Raw genomic sequence first — 20,903 nt, 5'->3', positions numbered from 1 at the left:
CATGCCTTCAGGGCTTGCTGTGATCACACCTGGGAAGACCAAAACCATCTGGGACCACGAGGACTAACGAATCAAGCAATGGACACACACACCGTTTATTACATGTAGTTCAATACTTTTTCTTTTAATTCATACTGTACTCCCATGGCTCTAGCTACTTTACATGATGATTTGACCGGAAGCCTTGTTGGTCTCTAGGTACTAGCAGTTAAGCTTTTAGACCTTGCGCACAGCGCCAGGCAAAGTACAGTTATAGCTCCAAATACAGATGGCCAGACAACTCAACTGCAATCAACCTGTGTTCTTTCCCATAATGGCCCAGGGCAGGGGTTGGAGATGCTCCCTCTGCCTCACCCCACCCCCACCCCCATGTCAGGATTCTCCAGGGGCCGCAATGGCCTCGGACCCATCCCTCCCCACCTTGGAGTCTAGGTTGAGTCGGGGGGAAAGCACCATGGGTTTGGGAAGATGATCTGGTCCATGCAGAGAGTGGTCTGGCCCTAGAGTGCAGGACAGAGAAATGTGGGGAGCCACACACTGTCGCTGGCAAAAATGCTTGCTTTTACTCTGCCATCTCAGTGCGTGGCACCCAAGCCCAGGGCCAACTCCCCAGACACGGCCAGCTGTCTTGCCTGGAGCAGAGGCCACCGTTTTTTGCTTCTGCAGTGTCTCATCGTGTTGAGAGAAGCAAGGAGGGCCAAGGGGCAGAGGTGACAATGTTCTTTAATGCCTTCACATGTCGGGTACATCGTCTGGCATCAACTCCTCTTGGCAGGCAAAGTGCTTCTCGCCAGCAGCCAAGGCTCCAGTCCAGGCTTCCAGGCCTGCTGAGGACCTCAAGTCGCAACAGAAAACGATGGCCCAGACCCCTGAGCTTCCCCCGGAACGCCAAAACAGGGAGCTGGCTGGGTCCATCGCAGCCACGGCTGGAGCAGGAGTGAGGTAACAAGGCGGGCAGAGAGGTGGGGAGGCGGGGGCAGCTCTCTGCGCCGTGGGCAAGTTCCTGCTGCACGTCAGGCAAGCAGGGCCGCTAAAAGGTGGCCTTCCAGAAAGTGCTCCTCTCGGACCCAAAAATGCATCTTCTGGAAGAAAACCTAGAGGTGGAGGGGAGTGGGGCCAGCCTGCTGGAAGCTGGGGGATGAGGGTCGGGGGTGTTAAGTGGTGGATGGGATGATTGTCCCACAGCCTAGAGACGAAGGACGGAGGAGGAGAGTCAGGAAGAGAGGTTCTCAAGCTTCCTACTGGAGTGGGCAGGTGGAGTCAGGGGGTGCCCTACCACCTGGGGGAAGAGAGGAGAGCGCTATTTCTCCCGGGGGCCCCTAGGGAGGAAGGGCTGGCCTTGGCTGCCCTGAAGAGCTAAAGACACAGGATGGTATGGCGCAGAAAGGATTCTTCTGAGACCACACAGTCCAGAAAGATTCTCTCCCTAATGCTTCCTCCAAGATTTCACCCTAGACGTGCTGCCTGCAAACGTATGGACATGGTCAAGCTTGGGTCACAGACAGGGCAATGGAGAGAATCCACTTCTATCAAAGCATTCCTCTTGCGCTTTCTTGGTCCTCCCCCTTCCTTGTAATCCCAAGTTCTCAGTGTCAGCACTCTAAGGCAACCCAAGGATTCTAGCCAAAGCTTCACACTTAATCCAAACCCCAACAAAGCTGGAGACAAAAGAGAGGTGGTAGAAGCAGGAATGACTTCTCTCCACCGTTTGCTCTAGCAAGGAGGAGGGAGGATGGATAGACGGATGGAAGGCTTCACAGCCCAGGGACGGAAGGTGGGCTTAATCCAAGACAGTGTCCTTGCCACCATCCTCCTCTTCCCAGCTGAGAGAAAGTCCAAAAGGATGCTTACAAAGTAAGACTAGGCCAACAAAGGAAGAAACACCCTCCTAGGTTAACACCGAGCAATACGGCAAGCTTCCTCTTTCTCCCTCTCCCTCCCCCACCCGCCTCTCACTGGACCTCCCTGCCCCTCCTAGCGCGTAAAGAAGATTTAACTACCCTGGATTTCCGGGAACCCAGACCCTGCCCTACGACTCATCTAAACTCCAGGGAGGCTCTAGTCCAGAAGGCTTGTCCTCTCCTGGCAGGGCACCTTCCAAGTTTGAGAAAGCCCAGCCTCGCCAGTCTCTGACCCAGCCTCCAAGATCATGTCAAAGCTAGAATCCACCTTAGGGACAGTCTAGCTCAAGCCCCTCCTGTTACATATGAGGCTCCAGAGGCTCAGAGACCGGGGCTATGTGTGTGGGGGTGTGTGACCTGCCCAACAGCAGAGCCAGGACTCAGGCCCAGGTCCCCTGAACCCCTCAGCTCGCTGCCCTTCCAGAGAGCTCTAAGCTGCTGACCTTGCTGTCCTGGAATGTTATCCCTTTGTCCCAGGGAGTGGGATGGGGGAAAGGAGAGAGTTACAGACATGACTGGCCTCTCCAACACCAGTCCCATCAATTCCCCCCCAATCAGCAGGAGTGCAGACCCGCTGCTGTTCTCACCTGTCTAGAAATGGCAAAATCTTTGAAACTGAGTGCAAGCTCTCCAATGTCTCACCACATGAGTCCTCGCAGAAAGACTCCTATATGACTGAGTCCTTACGTGAAAAAAGCCAAACAACAACAAAGAAAACAAAACAAAAAAATGCCCTGGCTGGAAGAAATAACATAAGACATGGTGGTTTTAATGCTCGCTTACAAGCCAGGGCTGCCAGCCACGAGTCACAATGTCATTTACGTGTTTCACTCCCAGACTGAGCTGCCAGGGCAGAGGCCCCTTCTCTTTGACAGGTTCCTGAATAAAGGGGAAAAGCTTTTGTTTGGGAGTGAACACAGCTGTTGGTTTTCTCCTGGTTTGAAAATCAAAAAATTACTAGACTAGAAAGCTCCCACAAACGATCCTTGATCCTTAGAAACGAGGCAGGCCAAGAGATGCTCCCCACGTGCACACACTGTCTCCCGCGTTCAAAACCCCAGAAATCAAGAGGGTTCCTTGGACATCCCTCCCTGTCACCTACTCCTTCCTGAGAGGGGCCCGAGAGGTGAAGCAAAAGCTGAACAATTCCGCGTAGCCAGGCCCACTATACCACCTTACTCCCAGCAAAGAGTCCTTTTAAAGTCATCCCAAAGGTCCCAATATGGTACCTTTAATAATTGAATAATTTAAATAAATAAATATGTATGGAATAAATTAGAGAATTTATCACTTGTCCTTTCCTTTCAAAAGTTTCGGGGAATAATTTTGACTTCTGGCTACTCCAACCAGAAAATTCCTAGCAGCCTGCACTGTTTCTCCTTCTTTGGCTCACGGCCCATGAACCCTGACCCTCACCAGGGTCTCCCATTCGAAGTCCCGGACAGGGACAGGGACAGATATGATCTTGAGCCGCTGGCCCGTGGGCATATGCACACTTCACAAGGATTACATGCAACTCCATTTGCTCATATCTCCTTTTCTACAGAAGGGATATCAACATTCTAGATGACCATTATGGAATCATCCATCCATCCTACTCCCCCTGGGGGGGATGGCCTGGGTGTGTCTCTTTCTGTCTTCTCATCCTGCCCTTAGGGCAATAATGAGGCCCTCTTCTCAGACAGACTGAAGAGTCAAAAACTTTCTTTAATCGCTAAAGTGGGATGCTCAGGCCAGTCCAAGAGAATACAACATGCTCTTCTTTTGGGCTAGATCAGTGATCAAATCTACCTTTCTTTCCTCTGCCCTTCCACCAAGGGGTCCACTAGAACAAGCGATCTGGAAGAGCTCTCCTTGCCAAATTGGTATAATCCTTTCCTGGTCAAGAATCTCTACAAGCTCTGCCTGGGGCTGGCAGGATTCCTTGGGTCATCACAGGGAGAGATAGCAGTTAGTGTGTGAAGGATGGTAAGCCTGCCCAGATGGGCCATCAGTTCTGAGCCAGCCCCAAAGGCCCTAGATGACCCACTTTCCTAACCCATGGTCTTCTTTCTACTCCTTAGTGGTCTCATACCTCTCTGGGGCCAGAGACTAGAGAAGGCGCTGGTTACTCCCTCTGCCAGAACTTCCACTCCCAACTCTCAGAAACAGGGTTTGGAATGGCCCTCTGTGGGGTAGACTCCATCTGGCTTTTCCCTGCCCAAACCTACGCACCTTTGCCAAATCCATTCCCTCCAAGGCTTAGGTCTTCCTTCATGTGCAAAGTGTCTCAGACGGTTGTCTCCCTTGACTAAGCTGGTTCCTCGCTGAGAGGAAATGAGGCTGGCCGCCAAAGAGTGCTTGGCTATAGGTGCTCGCGACCCATAGTAGTTCTGTGGTTAGACCCTACAATTCTTACACGGCTAGTGCATTCACTCTCTCAAACCCTGGAGGTCCTAGAACACACCCTGATTCATCCTAGAAATCAAAGGACAGCTCTAAGGGAAGGGGTTAGAGCCACAGACCTGACTTGCTTACAATCGCTAAACAGGTTTAACAAGATCAAAAATGCTCCCACCCTGACGAATAAACAATGTGCTCTTAGGGCACAGAGGAAAAATAGGGCTTTAGGCACTAAAAAGTGACACTTCACCCAGATCCAGCCTGGGAAAAGACCAGAGAGAAGGGGGGGGGGGAGTAAGAAATCCCCAGCCCTTATTGGGTCCACACCCCACGCAGGGTAGAGGAAGGTACAGGGGCTGATGGAGGAGAATGCCCTTCAGAACACAGGCCCTCAGGAGCCTGTGGCTACGAAGCCCAAACCCTCCAGCGCAGCCTCCCCAGCTGTCCCGCAGTCCTCTGCACCTGACTCGCGGTGCACGGCCCACATACAGGGGGCGGCCTCGTATGGTAGAGTTTAGCTTGCGCCCTGCTTCTGATGCTTCCTTGTTCCCGAGAGAACACTTGGGGAAGTGTTGGGTGGGGAAGAAAAGATTCTCGTTTATTTTGGAAACAAATCAAAAGGGGATTAGGGAGTGAAGCACCTTAAGCGATGCCCCCTTGAGACTTCTTTTCACGACCCCAGGGTCTTCACAGGCATAACTCTGGCTCCACGTCTCCCTTCTCAGAGCCAAGAATGGCCAGCGAGGGAAAGGGTGGGGACGAGAGGACTGAGAGGAAGAGGCTCAGGGGAGGTGGGTGCGGAGAGGGGGTCCCTGCCCTCCTGGCCCCTCCGCTGGCCAGCACAGGGGGCGGGCCCGCTCCTTCTCCCTGGTACATAGGCATCATCTCTTTTTAAAATCTGTATATAATATATATATTTATATTCTCTCTCTATTTATACATATATATTTATATGGTCTATGTACATGTATTGCACAGGCCTCCTGCAGCTGCCCCCGCTCCTGCCTTGTCAGTGATAGCGGTTCCTCTTCTCTTCACTTTCTGATGTGTAGTCACGGGCCCTGATGCCGTTCTGAAGGTTGATGAGTGAGTCCTTCATCTGTAAGACAGGGAAGCCCGCCCCAGCCCGGGTTTGTGCCCTCAGTGGGCTCCTCCATTCAGCAGCGCCCACCACACCCACGTCTGGCAGGGCCCCCGCCAGGCCGGGCAGCTAAAGGCAGCAGGCTCCCGAAACAAGGGTCGCTCTCAAGGGACACAGTCTCAGGCTGAAGGGGGACGGCCGATCGAGCCCTGGGAACCCCTGGGGTAAGCGGTGCTGTGTCTCAATGACTTGTGGTCCTTGTTTCACGAAATTAAGAATTCTCTCGAACGTTCCATTGCGTCCGACGCCACTGATCGGTCTTCTACTCACTCGGCTTGGTTTCCCTGTGATCCTGAATACACTGTCCTCTCCTGGTACCTTTGCCACACTGTTCCCCCGGCTCAGACTCCTCTCTTGCCCATTCAACCTCACCCATCTACTATCAAGGCCCAGAACAACTCCAAACTTTCTCTGGCTCACAGCCATCTCTCTCTCTCCTGGCCTTTCATGGACCCCTCACTAGGGCTCTGCGCTGCTGTCATCTTTAATGGCTTTGTTTCAGCTGTGTTGGGACTGCACTGTCTTATCCTTACCTTGTACACCCCAGGTGCCAAGCAGAAAACTGAGTAGGCTCCTAGCTGTACCCATGTCATTGAATTAACTGAATCTTAACCGAATTTCTTAACCTTCTTTAAGAAACAGATACATCCCACATCACGGGATGGAGTTTACATGGGGCAATTCCAGCGGTAGAATCCTACCCTGGCTCTAGGTAAGCTGCCTTGTTAACACAGGACGGTTAACATTTCACAGGTAAACAGTTACGGATTTTGAGAACCTCTGATCTCTCGGCCTAATCTGTCACTTTCTTCTCTTTAGTTCTTCGATATCAGGAGGGATGAGGGGCCCATTAATGTTCTTTTAAAGGGGACAGAACGATGGGAATTCCCTGGCGGTCCAGTGGTTAGGACTACGGCGCTTTCAGTGGCAGGACCTGGGTTCAATCCCTGGTCGGGGAACTAAGATCCCACAAGCCACGCAGCGTGGCACGCCCCCGCACCCCCAACCCCCAAAAAAGGGGGAAAAGAAAAACGAAAAACAAAATCAAGGGAACAGAACGAGACACCGATCTTAATGCTTGTAGAGTCGAGTCTACGAGGCTACAGGTCTGCCTGCCCCAAACTCCTTCTGAAGGAGACCCACCCTGAATAGAATTCCACAGCTGGAAGGGGACCGGGTCATCCAGTCCAACGGCCCCCCGCCTTTAATTCATAAGTCCCTCACCCCACATCATCACATCGCCCTCTGAGCACTTTCAGTCCTTCAAAGTAGCCCGTCCCATTGCTGGACTGCTCCACCCATAAGGAGCATGCTTTTCGTTGATGACTCAAAAGTCCGATTCCCTATAACTTCTGGCCCTAGTTCAGTCCCCTGGAGGTTCACAGCAGCCTAACCCTTCTTCTAGATGTCAGACCCCAACGTCTGAAGACTGTCCTGCGCTGCTCACCCACGCGTCTTCCCTGCTCCTGAGCACATCTGTACTTCTCTCAAGCCTTCCTGATGGGCCAGAGCTTCCAAACTCCTTGCTGTGTTGTCTGCCCTCCTTTGGTTAAAAAAAAAAATGTCCTCCTTAAACGTGGCTCCAATGTTAGGCATGACACTCTAAACCCATTAACCTGGATCATGATAGCTGCATCAAAATTCTCTCTCCTTAATTTAGAGCTAAGAAACCAAACCATGAAGGGGAAGTAAAGTTGAATATTAACGAGCGCCTCCCATGGGCCATCAGACCAAATGCAACAGCAATTTCACGAAGCAATGGTTATAATTCCAATTTTATAAATGAAGGAACCGAAGGTCCCTAATACTAAAGCCCTTGCTTGAGGTCACAAAACTAGTCAGTGGCAAGATTAGGATTCCACCTCAGTCTGATAAAATGAAGCTAACTATTGATTTTGCCCCAGAACGACTTCCTTAAAAAGACGCATCTAGTTTTTCAGAAAGAAAACCGTACCAGGAAGAAGACGTTATGAAAAGGAGACACAGTACCAGCCATCTTCCCAGACTCTCAGCACAGCCCCTGAGGAGGGGCCACGGCCTGGGCGTTGGGTGTCGTGTGCATGTGTTGAGGGCAGGAGGTGGGGGAGGGGAGCACACGTCAAAAGGAGTTAGAAAGACACGCCCTCTGGGAAGATCAATCTCTGCGAAAAGGGGGTTATCATCTCTTTCAAGGCCTGTCAGATGGCTATGGGTTACCAAGAAGAAAAATTAGCTCTCCTTCCATCTAACCTACAGTTTTCCTACTGCAAATCCAGTGTGTTATTTCACTGACATAATTTTGGGGAATACACGGGTGTCTCCCACAGCTCACTCAGGGGTGGCTTTAAAATTAGAACAATGCATGGCCTGGGGGAAGAACGAATGGCAGGAGGGCATCTGGTGGACGATGATGGAGATGGCGCTCTCCTCAGAGCACAGGGCAGGAGTCCCATCTCTGTGAGACCAGCGCAAGGAGGGACGGTGGGGGCATCTCACCTGGTCAAGAAGCATCACTGAGGATTTGATGATCTCCCTCCATTTTTGGAGCTCGGTATCGTGGTACTTTTGCTGGGACTCTAAGAGCTGGGCCCACTCTGTCTGAGACTGGGGTAACCTGTGGGGTAGAAGAAGGGGTACCCCAGCAGCTGGAGTTATGGCCTGTCGACTGTCCTATGCGCCCAGACCCCTAAAGGACAGAGAGCCACATCAGAGCGCTCTGTCCTTTGCTCAGTGCCCTGGTTCCCCTGTGCCCCAAATCAGAAGCAGACTGAAACTACAGGGACAGTTTTCAGAGCCTGCCTAGGCACTCATCCCAGAGGGTTATCCCCCGGCCAAGGGCAGCAGGGCCGTCCCAAGGAGACTGGGAAGCAGGAGCCGGGACACAGTACTGGCTGGGGTGAAGGTGGGAGCAAGGGGGAGAGGCCAGGATTACCTGTCCTGGAGCCTCAGACCCTGCCAGGCAGTGAGGGTCTGGGTGGTATATTCCAACATCCAGAGTTTGTAGAAGAGCATCATGTTGAGGACGACCAGCAGCACCAGACTAAGAAGACGACAAGGGGGAAAGCGAGAGCCATGAGCCGGCGTCTGGGGAAGCCCCTCCCTCTCAGAGCCGGGCACTCCCCTGCCCAGGGGCCGCTGTCCTTGACCACTGGGTCACCCGACGCGTCACAGGGAGTGGTTAAGTGAGCCAGAGGATGCAGCGGAGGCGGGGGGCGTGGGGGGGGGGAATAGAGAGAGAGAGAGAGAGAAGCAGTGTCATCTGGAGGGGCCAGGAAAGGGCCGTGGAGAGGCGTATGGGGTGAACGCAACAGAAGGGAGAGACATACAAGTCACCCGGAACCTGGGTGCTGGGGGAAGCGAGGTAAGATGGAGAGGAAAAGAGATGATGGGGTAAAAGAAGCAATCACAGAGTCAGCACCTGAAACAGATCCCAGTGCGAGCAAGGAAGAAAAACAGGGAGGAGGCAGAGGTTAGAAACAGGCTCGTGTGGGGAAGGGGAAGCCCGCTCAACCCGAGGCAGAGAGAAAGTGAGCGTCCACGACAAAGAAAGGGCAGGAGCAGAGACACAGCAGGATGGGGACATCTAGCAGGAAGGAAGGGGGGCGCGGGGAGCAACTGTACACAGACTCTTAGCACTTCAAGGGTGATCAGTCGAGACAAGGTTCCTCCTACAAACCCAAACCGGGGGAGGAATTCCAGTGGGATTCCCAGCTCTGCCCCGATACGCCTCCCAGATGTTAGCACAACTGCCCGAGAGCTGCCGTCTCCTCCGTGCACCCGCCACAGCCCTGCACGGGGCACGAGGACTAGTCGAGGCTTCTCAGGGATGGGCTGGAAGTGCTCAGAGTCAGGGAGGTGGCAGGAAAACCAGGGGCCGGGGGACCCAGTGGGGAATGATGAAGAGTCACTGAGGCCTGTGGGAATTCTCTTCTCTTGGCCTCAGTGTCCTAAAGATCATTTTATAACAGAGGCTCGTGGGATGGAGAGATGAAAGCTCTGGGAAAGAGAGGACGCAGACACGCAGAACTGGGCACAAAGCCTGGCTCACTGCTGAAACATCTCAACTTTCAATCAAGTTTCCTAGCTTCACTGAAAGCCAGCTCCTTCAACAGGACAATAATACCTACGCTGCTGAGGTTGTTATGTGCATGGAAGGAATGTATGTGAAGCCCTCCACAAGGAGCAGTTGTTTTCATTAAAGGAGGAAGTACAGACACACAGGAAAAAGAATGACAAAAATGGGAAGATAAAACAAATAGATGGAAAAAAGACCAACAAAGAAAGAAAACCTATACTAAGCCTCTGACCTTTCAAAGTGTGTGCTGCATGTGGTGTGTGGTGTGTGGTGTGTGTGGTGTGTGTTACTGTGTTTCTCACCTGGGCTTCCAGCACTATGGAAGGCGGCATTCCTTAGAGCAGCAGCTGCAAATCCCTGGGGCTACTCAGCTGTGTTCTCGGGGCTCTCCTGAGTTTTCCACGAGAACTTCTTAATGTTGTACTGAATTTCAATGATACCACCTTTAATTGCATCAGTATGCCTGGACCACCTGAATGCCACTTCCTCAGAGTGTGCTGCACACAATCTTAGTACTTGCGTTTGGGTTTGTGTTTACAGTCCTGTCTGTGCTCAGTGGAGGTCAAGGGACACCCTTGCCTGCTTCCCGAGTGAAGGCTTGGGGGTGGTTTAAACAGAGAAGAGGTGGGAGGCTGGGGTCACCACAGGGCAGGCTTATGGCAGCCGGGGCCTCTAAGACGCAGGGCAACCTGCACTGTACCAGAAGGTTCCACTCACAGGCTGGGAGCAGACCCAACGCCTGGACCTTCTAGGGTTGAATGACGAGGCCAAATTATCCTAAACGAACAAAGCACCAATGTTTGTTAATATGCTATAAAATTTACTCAGGCCACTGGCCTTCTCTACTAAATAATGACAAAACACAGAGAGAACTTAAACAGAACTAACCCAAGGTTAGAGTTCTCTGTTGACCAAAACCAACATCAGAGATTTAGTTTTAACGATGGCATGAATCACATTAAAACGATGCTGCTAAACGGGAATTCTACTGGCTTTACGGTTGTCCTTGTGTTTAATTGTGTAAAAATATGTTGGCTTCTCATGCCATAGTCAGAAGACTTTTGCATCTACTTTTATGTTACATATTCAGGTAAGGTTAGCAAAAGAGCCCCCCTCGTGACCCTCAAAGGCCCCTCTCCCTGCGTGGTCCCAGGTCTGTCCTCAGCCCATTTCCTTCCTCACGCTCCATACCCTCCTCCGATGATCACTCTCATTCCCACCATGGCTCTAACGCTACCGACAATTAGATCTGTAACTGCAGCCTGAACTTCCCTCCTAAGCTCCAGGTCCACATCAAGAAATATCTATCTGTCACATCCGCCTGAACAATCTATGGCAGCTCAGAGACATCGGGAACTGACGGCATCTTCTGTGACAACTTTCCTCTAAGTTCCAGGTTTCTGTCTATGACACAACCATCTATAGGCACGCAGATCAGGAAGGCCTCTTCCTTCGCTACGTAACCAGGTGTAAGGAGCCTTCACCTTCTGGGCCCTCTCAGCCCCAGGAGGCCCTCATCTCAGTGTGACAGCCCCTCCCGCCGAGATCACTGCCGTTTACTCCTGTTGGCCCCCCCTGCCTCCAGTCCGTTCTTGTCTAGCCCATGCCCCATACTGCCATCTGAGTGATATATATATATATTTTTAAGTGTAAATCCAACCATGTCAGTCCAGGGCTTCCTTCCCAGATTCCTGTGGGCAGAGCTGTGCCCCTGCTTCTGCAATCCTGAACAATACTTTAGTGAAGGCATGAAGGGCTGGGGGTGGGGTGGGAGTCACAAAAGCAGGACAGAGCTACGCACAGTCTAACGCCTGGTGCACACCTGGTGGAGCCAGCGTCTGGGCAGCTCCTGAGCACCCCCCAAGCTATGCCGCCACGTCTCACAGCACAGCCCAGGCAGGAAGGGCTGGGCAGTCAGGCAGTGGGCCCGGCCAAGCGGAGGAGCTGTCTGTACTTAGCTGTCCAAGCTGCTCCTACTCAAGGTTTACAAAAGTCCTGAGCAGGCTCTGGGCTCACACTTCAGAAAGCTGTCTTCCCATCTTACACCCTCATGTTTCTCAACGAACTTGCTCCCTGGCCCAGCATCTTTCTGTGCAAGTTACTGAGCCCACAGCTTTACAGCATTATGGCAGTGATTATACACGGCTTATATTAAAATAAGTATACACTTTTCCTGGACTCTAGTCATCGATTGTGTCCGGCCACCCTGCCAAAGGGTGGGCCCCGTAAGTGCACAGTCCCGACGCCTGGCACAGAGCAGACACCCAGAACGTCTGTCACAAACAAATGAATGGGCTCCTAAAATGCTCTGTGGCATCTCTATGTTAGCATTTATTCAACAGTGTAGCAACTGTGAATCTCCTGTCTGTTTGACCCACTTGAAATTGAGCTCCTGAAGGGCATGGAGGCTGCATGCAGCATTTTCTTCTGAATCCTGAAGGCCTAGCATACAGTAAGTGCTGAGTAAAACAGAGAAAAAGCAGCAAAGAGGCAAGGAAGGACAGATAGAGCAACCGATCTGGAGAGGGACTAGAGGAGAAGGCAAAAACCAGGGCAGCAGCGAGGGTGTTCGGATGCCTGAGGAAGACAGACGGGGAGGAGGTGGCAGGTAAGAAAGGAAGGCGGCCGGGGCAGGGCGGGGAAGGAGAGCCGGAGTCCCTTACACACAGCTGATAACCAGCAGTAGCTTGGACACACTCTGCAGGTGGAAACCATTGGGGCTGTCCTCGGGGATGTGCCGTGTCTGCGTGGAACCTGTGGGGAGAAGGAACGAGGTCATCACCACGTGGTCCGCCAGCCCACCAACGACCGATGTGATGCTGGTCACGCACAGAACTGCCCGTGACACTGTCGTGGCAACGATGCGAGATGTGGACCCGGCCCTCAGGGAAGGGAAGCTCCTGGAGGGCAAGGGGGACAGGAAAGTGACCGAACAAATGAGAAAGTCACCTGACCTCTGTAGCTAGGACATGCAGGTGCAAGACAAAGCGACCTGCAGCCATGGAAGGGAAACAGCACTGGGCTGGGACCAGAGACAGCTTTCAGCTCTGGCTTCATCCATAACTGGCCGCGGGACGTTGAGTGAGTCGCGTAATCCACTGAGGGTCAGTTTATTCGAATGCAAAGTTAGCCAGGAGTCCTGTATGTAAAGCTCACGAACAACGTGGGAGCGCCCTGGCTGAAGCCAGGGGAGGGACAAGGAAGGCTGGCGCCCTCCTCCTTCCCCTGCCCTGCCCCACCCAAATCTGATGAACATCCGGGGAAGTGCAGAGCACAGCCTGAAAATCCCTTGCTGCATGTTTCCGCGACCGAGCAGAGACAGGAGGTTGTGAATGGCTGGATGGGACGAGGGAGCCCCACTGCCTGGCAGGGGCCCAAGGAGGGGGCTGCCTCGCACTCCCTGACCTTTGTGTCATGCGGTAACCCTGGGGGCTGAGCTTTGGCTTCTCCCTGGAGCATGTCCCAAGAGCTCGGAAGCTGCAGGCCTGAGCCGAGGCATGCAGGGAGCCGTGGAGCTCAGGGAACATGGAGGCAGAAACCCAAAGGCAACTTCTGTTCAGCAGAGCACACAGGGGGGTTCAGCAAGGGCTGAGGAGCTTAAGGGCAAAGGGAAATGGCAGAGCATCCGGAGCCTCAGATGTAACGAGTCGTGAGCCAATTATACACAGTCCACGCCAGGCTGCAAAATGAGCACGCCTGTGCGCCCGGCGTAGGCACGCAGCTCCCGCCCACAGCCCTGAGCCACGCCTCCCCGGCCCCCACCCGCGCACACCTGCCACATGCTTGATCCTGTGGCCCACATCTTCATCGGTGGGTGTGGTCACGGGGCTCATCACCTCTTCCAGGTGGGGCACCCGCAGGTGGGCATGGGGACGCTTCCTCCTCCGCACCGACGGGGCCTTACTGGCCTTCTCCTTGGGAGACTGTCTGTGCAGCTCAGCCAGGTAGGTGCTCTCCGTTTTGGTCAGCTCGCTCTCTGTCAGGGTCAACAGGCCACATCAGAGGACATCCGCCCCTACCTCCAACCCAGCACACTGGCCTCCAAAAGCAGCTGTCTACTCCTAGCCGAACCTTCTCTAAGGGGACCATTTTCCCCTATTGTACTCTGGGATGTTGCCTGGGAGGGCAGGGATCCCTCAGGGATGCCCGTGAGCCCCAGGAAATACTCCTGGGACCCAGCCCAGCCCAAAACCCTCTCTGGGTCGTTCAACAGTGTGTAGAGACAAAGGCTCCCAACGTGCACCCTCACGTATGCAATCTGGGGCACGTCACGTTTCCCAGTGGACGCCTTCTCGGGCTACTTCCTTCTCATAACAGCATCACCACCAGTGAGCCCGGATCTCAGGTTCATTTTGGGGGGGGGGGTCACGGATCCCTTCATGACGACGATCTCATGAAGGTCACAGTCAGAGCCTCTTCAACGTGCATACGTTCACACACGTGCTGAACTTTGCATCCGTTTCTGGGGCAGACTCAGGGACCCCGTGAGGCCCGCTCACTGCCCCCGTCTCTCCCCGTGCCCCGTGACTCTCAGGCCCTGAACGGTGACAGCGGAACGGTTCACCCAGCACCAGGGACGGTGCTCACCCAAGTGGCGGAAGTAGTCCTCCAGCCCACTCCAGAAGTTCTTCTCGATGAACGTTTTCACCAGTCCCCAGGGCTGTTTTCGATAGCGCAGCTCTGTGGAGACCCTGAGAAACAAGCCACAGACTAGATCAGCCATTTGCTAGGCGGACCTTCCTCTGCTGAGAAAAGGAAACTTCAGGTTTAAGGCCGAAGCAGCTTCACATGGGTGCTGCCCTTTACAAGTTAAAAAAAAGCCTCTTCACATCCACATCACCTGACCTCCCTGGCCACCCCCTGAGGTAGGTGAAGCTAGTGGATTTACCCTCCTTTCATAGAAGAGAAAACTGAGTCTTAGAATTTGTAAGCGGACCAAAGATTAACAAGAAGGGCTCTGACTCCAAGCCCACAGCTCGCTCATGATGCCACTCGGCCTCATCCCAGGAGGGCTCCGGATGGCGGGCAGCCTGCCGGCCCCAGGGCCCTTCTCTCCTTCTCCAGAGACTTTTAGCCCCGGGCAGGCTCTCGGGCGTCGCAGCTTCCACCTTTAAGGGCTTCATCAGCTCCTGGCCTGGCCCCTGCCTCTCCACCCTCCCCGGGACCTCGCCAGCTCCTGCTCTGTCCCCAGCACTCTGTCCCCGTCGTGGGCACCTCCGCTGTCCCGTCCCTGCAGCATCACCTTCTGCTGCTGCACAGTCACGCTGCTCTGCCTCTCCTGAAGGTGCACTTTCATCGGTTACTAGATGCTCCCAGTTTACGCTCCCCACGTTCAAGGCTCCCTGCTCTGCCCTCAGGAGGATGAAGGGACCTCACCCCCAACCCTGGTCCGACGTGTGTGTGTCCACGGCCACGTCACCCCCACCCAGCAACTCTTCCCTGGATTGAAGGTGGGCACCTCTCTGTAAAGGTCTGTCTGGAGAAAGCTTCGTCCCTTTTCAAGGTGTGGGTACTCAGATCTTCCCGATTCCCCAGAGACCTCTCGCAGCCTTTCACCAAACTCCTATTTTATTTGAACGTGAGTGAATTTCTGCTCCGTATAACCAGAAGAACTGGCTCTAAGGTACAGGTACACGATCGGTTATTTTCAAATGGGTGTGTGTCTTGGCTTTTCAGTCAGACTACAAGCTTCGCAGAATGTTAGGGTCTAAATTTCTTCCTTCCTTGAATGCACGTCACAGTGCCCAGGACAGGACTCGACCCACAAACGGCATCTAACTAATCATTCAATCAACCTTTTCTGACTCTGCTGTGTGCAGGCCCCGTGCTGGGTGCTGGGAACACAGTGGTGTGTGGACTGGGACTCCTGCCGGCCAGGATGGCCGGAGCTGCCACCCAGGGAGACACATGTGCAGGAACTCGCAACAAGCCCAGCACCCAGCAGGGTGGGAAGGGCAGAGACTTGCTTTTCTAAGACCTGGATTTCAGCACTTTTGACTCTTGGAAAAGTTACTGAGCTTGTATGATCCTCAGCTTTCTTATCTGAAAAGTGAGGATAAAGCCACCTCCTTGGGTTATTCTAAAGAACCAGCTCTTGGAGGTGAAGTACCTACACAGTATCTTATAAACTGCAGACAACCACTAAAAAGCAGTGGTTGTAAAAGTTTTACTAAAGAGACACATAGAGGGGTAAAGGGAACACATGGTGGAGAGAAGCATGAACCGTCAGGATGGGCGGGAGGCGGGGTCTCGGAGGCTCCGGAGAGGAGACAGAATAAAGGCTGAGGCAGCAGCCGGTACACCCAGCCTCCCCCTCGTCCCCAGGAGCACATCCACGCTTTCTGCTGCAAGCTCCCCCAGGTGCACAAGGAACTTGCTCCGCACCCGCTCGGCCGTAGAGACAGCACCTGAGTCGACTCTTGTTCCGGGCCACGCGGGTGAGAGTGTAGCGGTTGATGGTGTAGAAGTAGTCGTGATACGGCACGTCGTGCGTGAGGACCTCGGCGTCGACCACGTAGCACTCGCTCTCCTGGCTCGCCTTGTACATGGTCTGTGGGGAGGAAAGGGTCGTGGGACGAGGCTGACGAGCAGCAAGACGGGAAAAGCTCCTCCTTCCTAACCTCCCCAGCCCACCCCCAACTTCTGAACGGGGACCCAGAACCACGGGAAACGGCAGCATCTAGGCATGTCAAATGCCGCCGTTTCAGGGCTAAACAACACCGTCACCCAGACACTCCTTGCTGACGTCTCTCCTGAATCCTCCACGACAGAACAGAGGCTTCTCCAGCCCGCCCTTACTGGCCTCTGCCCGGGGCTCACCTGTGTCTCCCTGACAGTGGCAGTTTTGGGAGCCAGAGGGTTGGTGAGGGTGATGGTGTAAAGAATCACTCGGCTCTGGTTTCCATTGTCTTCCTTCTTCCACGGATGGAAGATGATATCTGAGGGGAGAGAGGAGCCGTGGGATGACGGAGGGAGAGAGGCGTGCCATCCCCACATCTGAACGTCCCCTCCAGTGCCCTCCTCTTGACCGTACTGACTGCCGACTGGCCCCCAAAAGGAAGCCAACGGGAGCCTGAGGGCCGGGGGAGGAGGGTGAGAGGAGGGGGCGTCAAAGCAGAAAGAAGCTCATTGTAGCATGGCCGAAATCCTACACAGGGCTCCACAATGTTGATTGTTCCGGGGCTCGGGCAGGAGGTCCTGGGGCCACCTACGGGGGAGCTGGCAACACTGGAGTTACTGTGATGAGGGCCTGGGATCCTTGGGACCAAGCCCTCTGCTCCGAGGCATGACCTCCCCGTGCCCTCGGCTCTCCCCTCCTCCTGGCAGAGGGCTTCGCCGATGCCCAAGGGCTCTTCCACAGACCCGGACCCCGAGCAGCCCTGCCGATCCCTACGGTGCGGCAGGGGCAAGGAGCACACGGGTGCCAAGCATCAACTCTGAGAGCTTGAGGTATGAGTCCCAGCTGGGCCCCTTCCTAGTAGCTGCATGACCTTGGGCGTCTAATAATGGTCTGAGATTCAGCGTCCTCACTGGTACCGTGGGGATCACAACCCTGGCACACAGGGCAGGCTGGAGGACTGAACGAGACAGTGTAACGGGCCGACAGGACGTGGTGGCTGCTACTCTCTACTAGACGGTGAGCCCTGGCGGATCCTGTTCACCGCCGAGCCTTTGGGGCCCGGCACCAAGGGTCTGGGCACCACGGGCGAGCGTACAGCCGCGGTGGCGCGGGGAGGAGTAGCCCGCAGGGCCCCGAGGAGCTCCGGCACCGCGTGAGGCCACAAAGGAGGCGCCCCGGGCCATCAGGCGGCCTGGAAAAGGAGGGCGCTTGGGAGGAGAGGAAAGGAGAGGGGACAGAGCGGGAAGGGGTGGGAGGCACCAGCCCCAGGAGGGACGGACCTGAGAAGCGTCGCTGTTCCATGAAGTCCCGCTGGAAGGGCGAGTCGGTGAACAGGAGGTCGTACAGCTTGTCCACGCTGAAGTTGAAGACTTCATTCACGTACTGCCGGCCACTCAGGTCCTCGTAGAAGGCCTGGACCTCCCCTGCAGAGAGGATGAGGAGGGAGACAGGGAAGGTGAGGGACACCTCAGGGACACCCCCAGAGCACCCTCTGTGGCTAATGTGGGAACGGCCACCAAGGCTCAAAGGAGGCCGTGGGGTGGGGCAGCGGGGCCCTGGCCTCCGCCGTCCGTGGCTTTGCGTCAGCCGGCCTCCTTCCTCAGCGGGCGTGCACGTTATGGACGCTATAGCTTTACAAAGAGTTTGGGAATGTGCTATTTGCCTTTACACTCTCAAGCCTTCCTAATTAAAGTGATCTTAGACCAAAGTCTAAATAGATGACTACTTCCTGGGCTTGCCGGAACCCAGAGGATCAGTTATCAAGAGTCTGTAAATTAAACCACAATTGACAGCAAATGTCATCGCAACCCATGGCACTGGTGTGTCCAGGGACGCTGATGAATCTGTTTTTACAAAAGCTTCTGAGGCTGGTCTGGTCTGCAGGGCCGTGATCTCTGCACAAGGTCTGCTCTCCTTCCATAAGGCAGCCTATACCCCCTTCAAAAAATTTCTTTTTCTACAGGAGAGAGTTTCTGAGTACAGGTGAGTTGCTCAAACCCCGGCATTCCTCTTGAGCCCTCGGCACCCCACAGGCCCTAATTACTGCCCTTGCGGGGCTGTTATCTGATCTCAAGAAGAACGCTGCCATTTCTGGCATCCCTGTGACGCTGAGAAGGCCAGAGAGGAATTCACGAGCATCCTGGAGCATCCGTGCACATGACTGCAGGATCAGGACTGTGGCGCACAGCTCGGGCGCACTTCTCAGTTTACACGACGGCACCCCGGTTCTTAGGCGGTGCCCACCTGCGCAGTCCTTTGCACCGACCCTGCACCCCAAATGGCAGTGGGCAAGCCCACCACAGGTGAGAATACCCCTACAGGTGACTCGCAGGAGACCGTCCACAGGTGGGTAAGTGAGCACTGTCTGCACAGCCTTGCGAGTCAGAACCCACCACCAACTCAAAGGAGGTAAGCCATCAACCATACTCCTGAACACTGAGGATCTGGCCTGGAATGTCAGAGGCAGCGAGTTCCCGAGGGAGGGCTAGACGCCAACCCTACGCAGGAGGGAAGTAAGAAGCTACCCACTTAGAAGTATGAGAGAGAAGGGCGGTCTCCTCAGTCTGTCTGACCAGGCAACAGTCTAGGTCCGAAATCCCCATGCTGGAGTCACCGAAGCAAGTGTCTGTTAAAACGTGTTTCCAGGGCCAGCAGACTAGCACTTTGCTTGTGGCGTATACGCGTAAACACTGTGAGGGGCAGAGCTGCAGGGCACGCCGGTGCCAACAGGGGGCACATGGAGTGACGGACTAAATGGCAGACAACCTAAGACAACACCGTAAAGCAATCATACTCCAAGAAAGATGTTTAAAAAAAAAACTGAAAAAAAAAAAAAGACAAAGACAAATATAAAACGACAAGGATACTACGGTGAGGGCCTGAAAAAAGGGATGTTTGCTAATAACAAGTGCACCTTTTTGAAAAGAGCTGTTTTACCCACCCACCCTTCCGCCAGGAACCCGGACTGACTCCAGCCTCCATATGGGAACATCCGTTAAGCCTTCAAACTGTGTGGAGACAGGAAGTGCCATTCTGCCCCCGCTGCCAGACGCCCACCTTCGTCGTGGGTGTCGGAAGAGTCACTGAGCTCGGTGGGGATGTCCTCGTTGTCGTTGAAGTCTAGCGAAGGGGAGTTCACGGGCGCGATGATCTCAATCTTCTCCCCGATGATGCTGTCGATGGCGAGCTCCTTCTCCAGGGACTCGTCGCCCTCCAGCACCTCCTCCTCCAGGGGCAGGCCGTCAAACTGGGGTGGGGACAGAGCGGTCAGCCTGGTCTACTCTCCAAGAGGGAGTCAGAGAGCTGGCCGCGGGAGCCCGCACGTTCACAACGCAGCTGCTCGGGGGCTGGGCTGTGGGGGTCAGGGGTCTCCCCAGCTCTGCCGGGGAGGACAGGACACAGCACAGGGCCCTGCCCTTCTCCTGACACCAAGCCCCACGCGTGGGCAGAGGCAGCTCCGTAGTCCAGCTCCTCTCCTGGGGCCAGGCCTCCACCGTCCTGTAACGACGTGGGCCTGCCTCCAACTAGTGCCCTGTTTTCTGAGAGGTTCAAAAGGCTTCCTAAGCAGTTTTTGATTCATTCTCCCATTAGCCCTGGGAGGGGATGGGTACAACTCTTTACATTTTAAAGTCAACCTCTGAGACAGAAAATGGAGATAGGCATCAAATGGACGATGCTTTCATTCTAAGGCCAAGTGGTCTGACCCCGAAGCCACTGGAATACAAGGCTCCCTTTTCTGGGAACCCTTTCTTCTACCTGCCCGCTCACACCCAGACACTTCCCTCACCAAGCTTCTATCCCCTCTACAACCAAGTCCCAGAGGACAGAGTCCTTCTTATACATTTCTGTCTCTTCTGCAAAGCCTAGCACAGCAGGAAGATAAACCGGAGTGTCGACGCTAGGAGCTCCGTCACGATTTACGGAATGAATGAACAGAGAGCAGTTCTGCAGTCCTCTCTTCATGTACCACTTTGACTTTAGATCGAGGCAGTGAAAAAACAAAGACCTGGAAGAGTTCTCCACCAGTGGGCTGACCACAGCAGCCCACCCAGAGCAAAGCTCACACAGTGGACTTGAAATGGTTCTCATCTGCTCCGAAGCCAAACAAAACCTGGAACCCGAAGCACCAAGAACCCAGCTCTGGATTCTACACTCATCTGAATGCAGAGTCCCTCTGCCCCAGGATGCCGCCTTGCGTAAACCGACCACAGTGTAACCAACCTCCCCTCCACCTGCTCCCCAGGTTGGGGTCCCGTGGAGTTAACAAGGCTGGGAAACACCGCCACTGGATTGGGTGGAAGCAAAGGGCTCCCCGCCCGTACCGAGACGGGCGCTTCGCTGCTCCCCGTGGATGTCAGCGTGCTGTTGGTGATGGACTTCTTGGGCAGCTGTGGACTGGCATCCGGCTTGGTCTCTATGCTGCTTTTGGATGAGCTGTCATTCACTTCATTCTCCTCTACAGGGATCTCCTCACAGTAGCTGAAAAGAGACAGTGTGAACCCACGTTAGCCTCAGTGGCCAAGACGGCAGGCTCACAAGAAACTCACACCCACCGATCCATCCAAAACTATGGGCTTTCCTGCTTCTTTGCTCTGTGCGTGACCTTCCGCAAACCTCTCGCTGCCCCTGAACTGCTCTCCTAAAACCTCCTTCCCACCTGACACCCCCTCCCCATGGTAAAATTCTGTCCCCAAACTCACCTTTTCTATGCACCCTCCTTAGATTTATCCCCACCTAAATGAGAAAACTGTCTTAAACTTTCTTTTTCCATTGGCTTCCCATCCCACCCCAACCTGACCATGTGAA

General features: G+C 54.3%; 1 protein-coding gene across 2 annotated transcripts in view; it reads right to left on the bottom strand.

Moving 5' to 3' along the window:
* Positions 1-103: 103 nt before the first annotated feature.
* The window catches only part of GRAMD1B (GRAM domain containing 1B), a 176,778-nt gene continuing 155,978 nt past the window's right edge, over positions 104-20,903 (bottom strand). For both annotated transcript variants that reach the window (XM_060304210.1, XM_030839768.2), the window contains 11 exons: positions 20,420-20,576; positions 19,155-19,344; positions 17,378-17,521; positions 16,298-16,416; positions 15,886-16,028; positions 14,066-14,169; positions 13,251-13,454; positions 12,142-12,232; positions 8,336-8,443; positions 7,900-8,017; positions 104-5,382 (listed from right to left, as the gene is read on the bottom strand). In XM_060304210.1, coding sequence (XP_060160193.1) covers positions 5,293-5,382; positions 7,900-8,017; positions 8,336-8,443; positions 12,142-12,232; positions 13,251-13,454; positions 14,066-14,169; positions 15,886-16,028; positions 16,298-16,416; positions 17,378-17,521; positions 19,155-19,344; positions 20,420-20,576 — 1,468 coding nt within the window. In that variant the 3' untranslated portion in view covers positions 104-5,292. The remainder of the gene's footprint in view (positions 5,383-7,899; positions 8,018-8,335; positions 8,444-12,141; positions 12,233-13,250; positions 13,455-14,065; positions 14,170-15,885; positions 16,029-16,297; positions 16,417-17,377; positions 17,522-19,154; positions 19,345-20,419; positions 20,577-20,903) is intronic.

This window comes from Globicephala melas, chromosome 8, assembly GCF_963455315.2.
Source record: "Globicephala melas chromosome 8, mGloMel1.2, whole genome shotgun sequence".
In the NCBI taxonomy this organism is placed as follows: domain Eukaryota; kingdom Metazoa; phylum Chordata; class Mammalia; order Artiodactyla; family Delphinidae; genus Globicephala; species Globicephala melas.
The sequence above is the reverse complement of the archived record's forward strand: the minus strand, read 5'-3'. Positions and strand labels throughout refer to the sequence as shown.